Source organism: Anarrhichthys ocellatus, unplaced genomic scaffold (genome assembly GCF_004355925.1).
Source record: "Anarrhichthys ocellatus isolate YVR2014 unplaced genomic scaffold, GSC_Weel_1.0 scaffold26, whole genome shotgun sequence".
Classification (NCBI taxonomy): Eukaryota; Metazoa; Chordata; class Actinopteri; order Perciformes; family Anarhichadidae; genus Anarrhichthys; species Anarrhichthys ocellatus.
In genome coordinates, this window is record NW_022280056.1 from 3,967,399 (window position 1) to 3,974,551 (window position 7,153).

At 43.8% G+C, this 7,153-nt stretch overlaps 1 protein-coding gene across 2 annotated transcripts; it reads left to right on the top strand.

Annotated features, from left to right (window-relative positions):
* Positions 1-8: 8 nt before the first annotated feature.
* nucb1 (nucleobindin 1) lies at positions 9-4,322 on the top strand. 2 transcript variants are annotated; one of them, XM_031862100.1, is made up of 13 exons: positions 9-76; positions 843-966; positions 1,054-1,161; positions 1,251-1,383; positions 1,681-1,784; positions 2,036-2,221; positions 2,296-2,386; positions 2,471-2,529; positions 2,753-2,845; positions 2,932-3,021; positions 3,383-3,553; positions 3,656-3,773; positions 3,868-4,322. In XM_031862100.1, the coding sequence occupies exons 2-13, from the start codon at positions 847-849 to the stop codon at positions 3,936-3,938; spliced, it is 1,344 nt and encodes a 447-aa protein (XP_031717960.1). In that variant the 5' UTR covers positions 9-76; positions 843-846; the 3' UTR covers positions 3,939-4,322. The 2 variants fall into 2 exon arrangements, with proteins under 2 accessions (XP_031717960.1, XP_031717959.1); XM_031862099.1 differs by having other exon boundaries at positions 30-258.
* Positions 4,323-7,153: the final 2,831 nt, after the last annotated feature.

Consider the following 7,153-nt stretch of genomic DNA (forward strand, 5'->3'; position numbering starts at 1 on the left):
GGACCAGTGCCGCATTCCCGTGACGTCACTTTTATCCGACGCGACATCAGATCCTGTTCAGAGCATCTCGGATCAGGTATTACAGACAACACATACGAGACGAGCTGTTGAAAGATATTTTATGTGATGACACATTTTTTAATGGTACGTTTTTAATATCGGCGGATTTTAAAGGAAGAATTCATAGAAAATCGTGACGTAAGGGGTAAAGGACGTTTTCTGTAGCTCACTGCTAACTATCACGGAAATGGATATCAAGTAAGTTAACGTTGGCTAGCTAGATACAGAAACGACCTCGTATTATACTGACATCCTAATTAAACCGTGTTGTTTGTTCCGATAAGTAACTCTGACGTCATACACTAAAGGTGTGCTGTTAATGCAGCATGCTAGAGATGTGTTGCTGCTCAACATTGGTCGTTATGCCATTTAAGAAATCTGATATTATTGTTTATTCTCATCGGAGAAGACACTCACGTCTAAAATCTTACTGTGTTTCAAATCTCTTAAGTCTCCCGGTAATGTTTACCCCAGGCACCAACCTATTTCACTAAAATCTGAATATGATGAGTTGTCAATGTTACATGTATGGGTCTGAGTTGGTGTCTTCTCAGGTGTGCTTTGGACTTGATATGTGTAGTTAGTGATGACTACGCACATGTTGTGATAATGTGTGTGTGCACCTTTAAATGAGTCTGACTCATTTCATGTGGAGAAAACAAAAGAAGTGGAGAACTGTTTTTTATTTGCCACACGCCTCTGCCTCTCCTTTCCTGTGCTGAGATGGAAGCTGTTCAGTCAAACATACAGTATTGTTACAGACGTCGTTGTTTATGTTGAAGGAGGATGAACCTCAAACCTGGCTGGCTGCTGCTGCTCTCCATCTGTGCCGGGGTCTGGTCGGTGCCCATCGATCGCAATGCAGACAACCAGGAAGCTAAAGCGGAGGTGCCGGAGGAGAACGTGGTAACGGTCCCAAAATTCTCAGTCGTGTACTTAAGTTGAGACTCAGCTTGCTGTGAATAACTTTCCCTTTACAACGCGCCCCTGCAGGACACCGGCCTGTACTACGACCGGTATCTCAGAGAGGTGATCGAGGTTTTGGAGACGGACCCTCACTTCAGAGAGAAACTGCAAACGGCGAACACGGAGGACATCAAGGTCTCGCTCTCAGAGCTTCCTTCGTTTTATTTTAAGGATCTCACATTCAGTCTGTCGTTCTCACCTGGATGTCTCGTGTTCTCCGGCAGAACGGTCGTCTCAGTAAAGAGCTGGACCTGGTCGGTCACCACGTGAGGACTCGCCTGGATGAGCTGAAGCGTCAGGAGGTTTCTCGCCTCAGGATGCTGCTCAAGGCCAAACTGGACAGCACCAACACACAGAGTGAGAGGACTCATTTATCCACCGAGAGTGTGTGGATTCATGTTCATGTAGACTTATTATACTATTGTGTAATACCCGTTCATGTGCACGGATGCAGATCAGTATTTTCCCCAAGCAAAGCAGATGGAAGCAGCAGATTCACAACAGTAACATGTGTGCCATTACTTGTAAAATATAAAAAGGTTTCTATTGAGAGAGGGATGTAGAGAGATGTGTTCAGTGTGCGTAGGACTTAATGGAAGTCATGCGTGTCAAAAGTGCAGCATGTCCTTGTTAACCGATGTGTGTGCTGTGAAGGTCTGCAGATGGACCACGCCTCCCTGCTGAAGCAGTTTGAACATCTGGATCCCCACAATCAAAACACCTTCGAGGCCAAAGACCTCGAGCTGCTAATCACGACGGTAAGATCATCCAGAGAGAACAACAGCTGGATTATCGTTGACCCCAGAGACCGGAGAATCAGTGCATGGTTTATATGTTCAGACCAGATTTAAATGGAGCGTGGGGGGGGTAGTGATGAATCCCCTCACAGTCCTGCAGACTCACAATTACACGGATCAGGCTCGAGGGGGCTACAGTTACAGGTCAGAACAAGATGGCGGGCCTGTTACTGACTGTTCCACATATCTGATGATTCTGGCTCTCATTTTAGGCCACCAAGGACCTGGAGAACTACGACACCGAGAGACACGAGGAGTTCAAACGCTACGAGATGCTGAAGGAGCACGAGAGACGGGAGTACCTGAAGGGCCTGGACCAGGAGAAGAGGGAGCGAGAGGAGAAGAGAATGCAGGAGCTCAAGGACAAACACCGGCAGCACCCCAAAGTCAACGCTCCGGTACGCTCAAATGCACCCGTGTTGCTTCTGTCTGGAAGCGAGTGAAGCTCTCTAACACGTTTCTCCACACGCAGGGTAGTGTTAATCAACTACGGGAAGTTTGGGAGGAGACGGACGGACTGGATCCTCAGGAGTTCAACCCCAAAACCTTTTTTAAACTGCATGGTGAGGGACGCCTCTGCTGTTGAACCCCTGGTCTTTGTTACGATGTGAGTGAATATGAATAAAGTGCTTCTCTGCCCTGTTTAGATACAAATGAAGACGGAGTTTTAGATGAGCAGGAATTGGAGGCTCTCTTCACTAAAGAGGTAAAGAACCCTGAAGAACATCACGGCTTCAAACTCTTTTACTGGTTCGGTTTCACAATGAACTCCTTAAAACGACAAAATATCAAAAAATGGATGATCATCCATTTGAAAATACAGCTGTTTCATCTGTGTTCCTGCAGACTTTATTTTAGTAAAAGCTTTGAACCTGACAGCAGTGATGTGCACATCTGCCCTGTAACATCTGTTCATCTCCCTCCTCCAGCTGGAGAAAGTCTACGACGCAAAGAATGAGGAGGACGATATGACGGAGATGGAGGAAGAGAGGCTGAGGATGAGGGAGCATGTGATGAAGAATGTGAGTCTGAACTGTTTGCTTTTATCGCTCTGCTCTTTTATTTTTTATTCGACTGACGCAGCTTTCGTCTCCGTGTTTTTAAAAAGGTGGACGTGAATAAAGATCGTCTCGTCACCCTGGAGGAGTTCCTGAAATCCACGGAGAAGAAGGAGTTCAGTAATCCCAAAGAGTGGGAGGTAAGGAGCCCAGAGGTGGGCTGCAGGTGGGTGGGTGGGCGGGTCGGAGGGTCTGTTGTTCAAATCCCCGGGACAAGCTGGGAGGACGTGGGCGGTGAAGTTAAACGGGTGAAGCTATTCTTTCCCTCATCAGCTCACAGACTCTGAGCCGCTCCTTTGAGGCGACGCGGTAGATGATTCTGTAAATGTGTCAGTGAAGAGTTTTAATGTGAGGAAAATATCATGAGCGTGAACGCTGAATATTTGTAGTTTTAACACCATAATATAGATTTATCTTCCTGTAGAGGAGGGCGTATAATTATTACGTTAGCATGCTCTGTAGAGATGCTAAATATGTCGTGTGACTCCTGTGTCTCTGCAGACTCTGGAAACCAGCCCGCTGTACACGGAGGAGGAGCTGCAGCGGTTCGAGGTCGACCTCCTGGACCGAGAGGAGGAGCTGAAGAGGAAGGCGGAGAATCTGCATCAGCAGCAGGAGCTGCTGAAGGAGCGAGGCAAAGCCCTCGAGGCCCAAAGGAAAGAGTACCAGCAGGTAACTGTGCAACGCGTCGCTCATGTTTTCAGCCTGTAGTAACACCGAAGCACGTACAGATCATAATCTATCGCCCCTCTATCGTCATTTTTTAAATTTCAGGCAGTGTTAGAAATGTCCCAGAGACAGAAAGAGCAGCAGGCAGCAGACGGGCAGCCTCCCGCGGGTCCTAATGGAGAACTACATTTCCAACCAGAGGCACAAAAAGAGGAAGATAAAGGTAAACGATCTGAGATATGACAAGTGTGTTTTATTGTTGGAGTGGAATTTCTTCTTCTATTTTATTGGATCTCTCTCTTCTCTCTCTCTCACAGCTGAACACCCGGCCGAGGTCCACAATAATCTGCCTGCAGAGCCGCCACAGAATCTGCCTATACACACTTAGTGCAACACACAAACAACACACAAACACACACACACACACACACGCCCACGCACACGCACACGATTTGCACTGACACAGATATCCAGATGGGTTCCACAAACTGAATAACGTGGAGTGTTTGTATATGGCTCGTGAATCCTGACATATTCTACTGTGTGTTCATCTCTGTGGTCTCCGTTAGATTTTAAGATCTCAAAACACACACATACATACACACTTATACAGTGTGTGTATATATATATATATATATATATATATATATATATATACTGTACATGTGTATATGTGTGTGTGTTTTCAGAAATCTTCAGTTTCAGTGAAGTTTTCATTGCAGGGTCTTCAGTGTAAAATCATCTTTAAATAAAGAATTAATTTAAAACCTCTAAACCAAACGTCTTGAAATCCAAGTTTTTGGGGGGACAGATTTTCACTGTTTACTCTCCAAAGTGTCTCCTCTCGTCTTCCTGCCGCGTCTCATCCCACAGTAACGATTGTTTTCCTGGAGAGCGTCGTCTTCCTCCGTGCAGGTCGGTCACAGAGCAGTTCACTTTCCTGAAGCTCTTCGTCAGGTTTCCTCAGAAGCAGCGTTAAATGTGAAATAAAGAGCCAATCACCACGCTCTCTTTCTGCAGCCTGGCTATTACTATAAATGAAACATCTGCAAAAATCTTTACGTTGATGACATGTTGAATCCCTTTGATGAAGGAGTCCGGGCCAAGATGGCAGCGTAAAACTGTCACCACATAAAAGGACTTTCGGTGCTCAAATGATCCCTAAAATCCTGCATGCTTGTAAACTAATGTAGTTATGTCTCTGTAGCTCACACCGAGAACAAGCTGCAGAAATTTTCACCAAAACCTCAGCAGGTTGTTGAATGAAAAGCAGAAAATCTAAACTCTGAAAATGTTCATATTGCATCTATTTGACTGCATATTTGATTTGTTGTAATATTGTATTTAGCTGTAAGAGTGATTTGATACAAACAACATACTTTAGAGTAGAATAATATAAGTAATAATACAGTGTGTGTGTGGGTGGGTGTTTAGATGTCCTCCTCTTCCTCCTTTTCCTCTTCCTCCTCCTCCTCCTCTTTGTCATCCTCCTCCTCCTCCGGGTGGCTGTCTCTCTGCAGACACTGGGCCTGTTGTCCACTGTCATGGCTCCCCAGAGATCAGCTGATGCTTGTTGTTGTCCTGCTGACGAGATGCTCCCCTGGCCCGCTGCTCAGGGCATTCCTATCAGCATTCCTCCGGCCCGCTGACCCCCCGTGACCCCCGCGGGGGGGTCCTTCTCCTCTCCTGGTGTCCACCCAGCTGCCCGCTGTCCGTCACCGCTGTCATATCGGCCCAAACAGAGACGTCTTCAGGAAGCCGCCTGGATCATCAAGTCAGTGTTTTTTATGATGTAATCCACAGAAGAAAGTGCAGATTCTTTATCAGTCCACGTAGAATAATACTGGAAGATACCAAAATGATGTTTTATATCCGATGATGACGGGTTCAGATAGTGTGCTGAGATACATCATAGATGTGTCTTTAAAATGCTTTTTAGAACTGAAATAATGAATAAAAAACTAAGCTGAAGTATAAAGCAACAGACCTATACGGTATATATATATAAAATATTTTAAAAATGAATCGCGATGAATCGCATTGTTATGCACAACATTCAATAATGAACACTGATACATATATATATATATGTGTTTTTATTATTCATGCAGTAGGACTGTGTCTGTCTTCCTGACATGGTCTGTTGGCGGTTTCCTGTGAAAAGGTGCAGCGAGGGTTCGGGTCCCGGTGGTACTCTAACAGGTCTGTGTTGTGTTGCTGGTCTTCAGAGGACCTCTGACATCTCATCCAGCTGTTTGTGAGCAGCGGAGACTCTGCAGCTGTCAACACTCTGTCAGCAGGTCTGTTAGGACGTCGTGAGGTGTTAGAGGCTCCTCTGTTCAGGTGCTGAGACTTCACTGGACCACTGAGGCGCTGTACATTTACTACACTTATTATACCGTTTCTCTCCTTTTCTTTCTTAAAATCTCACTATTATTTTGCAGATGAACACACTATTTGGTGCACTGTTATAGTTTAAAGTACCCAGATTTATATATATATCTGTTCAAAAACAAGATGCAGTAACAAAAACTTAACACAATGAAAATAACCTGACTCTTTCTATTTGACTGTAACGGGAGCAGGATTTGTGCTGATAACGGAGTATTATTCCACGATAAGGATGTTAATATTCTAAGTATTAAAGGTAAAGGATAAAACTTTGTGAATGTGGTCTCTGTGACTTGTGTGATCCCTCAAAGAGGAACAAATTCTTCATTCTGTAAATGGTGTAAATAGACTTCATTCAGGTGCTGTGTGTGTGTGTGTGTGTGTGTGTGTGTGTGTGTGTGTGTGTGTGTGTGTGTGTGTGTGTGTGTGTGTTCCTCTCTGGTCTCTTTATGTTTTAAGAATCTCAGAGGACGTTTTTATTTGAGGCTGACTCATCTTCAGGCCTTTGCAGATAATATTAAATATTTCCGAGGCATTTTTGGTATTTATTTTATTTTATTTAACCTTTATTCATCCAAAGATAATCCCATTGAGATTCTGAATCTCTCTGGCCAATATGGCAGCGTAAAAGTTTCACTACATACAAACACAAATAACATACAAAAGTTAAGAACAACATCAAAACATATATAAATATATATATTGAGTGCTATCACTCTCACACTGATTAAGAGTGACTCTAAAATGTACCAGACAGGACACTGACAAGTACTTTAATACATTTAAAGCATCTGTTGTATTACTGTGTTTTTATTGTGTTTTTAGGCTGCTTTACTGCAAAAAGAAAATACTCTGAACTGTAAATTTCTTAAAAAGTATACTTTTTATTTGTTTCTTTTTCTTCTCTTTAAAACATATTGTTGCTCATTAAATGTGGACGCTCTTTGAATCTCACTGGTGGCTCTACTGTACATCACCCTCTCTGAAGAGGGCATTACGTCACCCCCCTCTGTATACAGGCTTAAGTCCCGCCTCCTCTGCACTCTGATTGGCTGACAGACCAATCCTTTCATGACTGCTGAAGGTGTCTGTTATACTGTTACTGACATAATAAGCTGAATAAGAAAGAAAATTGTCAACATTTTTATTCAATTTATTTGGATGATATAACTGAATATCTCATAGATCCCCGAAACTTAATATCAACTTTCA

What these genes read in the sequence shown, in the direction of transcription:
- nucb1 (XM_031862099.1), top strand. An exon ending in CGAACACGGAGGACATCAAG is followed by an intron (nt 1,162 to 1,250) that starts GTCTCGCTCTCA and finishes GTTCTCCGGCAG; the next exon opens with AACGGTCGTCTCAGTAAAGA. An exon ending in TCGAGCTGCTAATCACGACG is followed by an intron (nt 1,785 to 2,035) that starts GTAAGATCATCC and finishes CTCTCATTTTAG; the next exon opens with GCCACCAAGGACCTGGAGAA.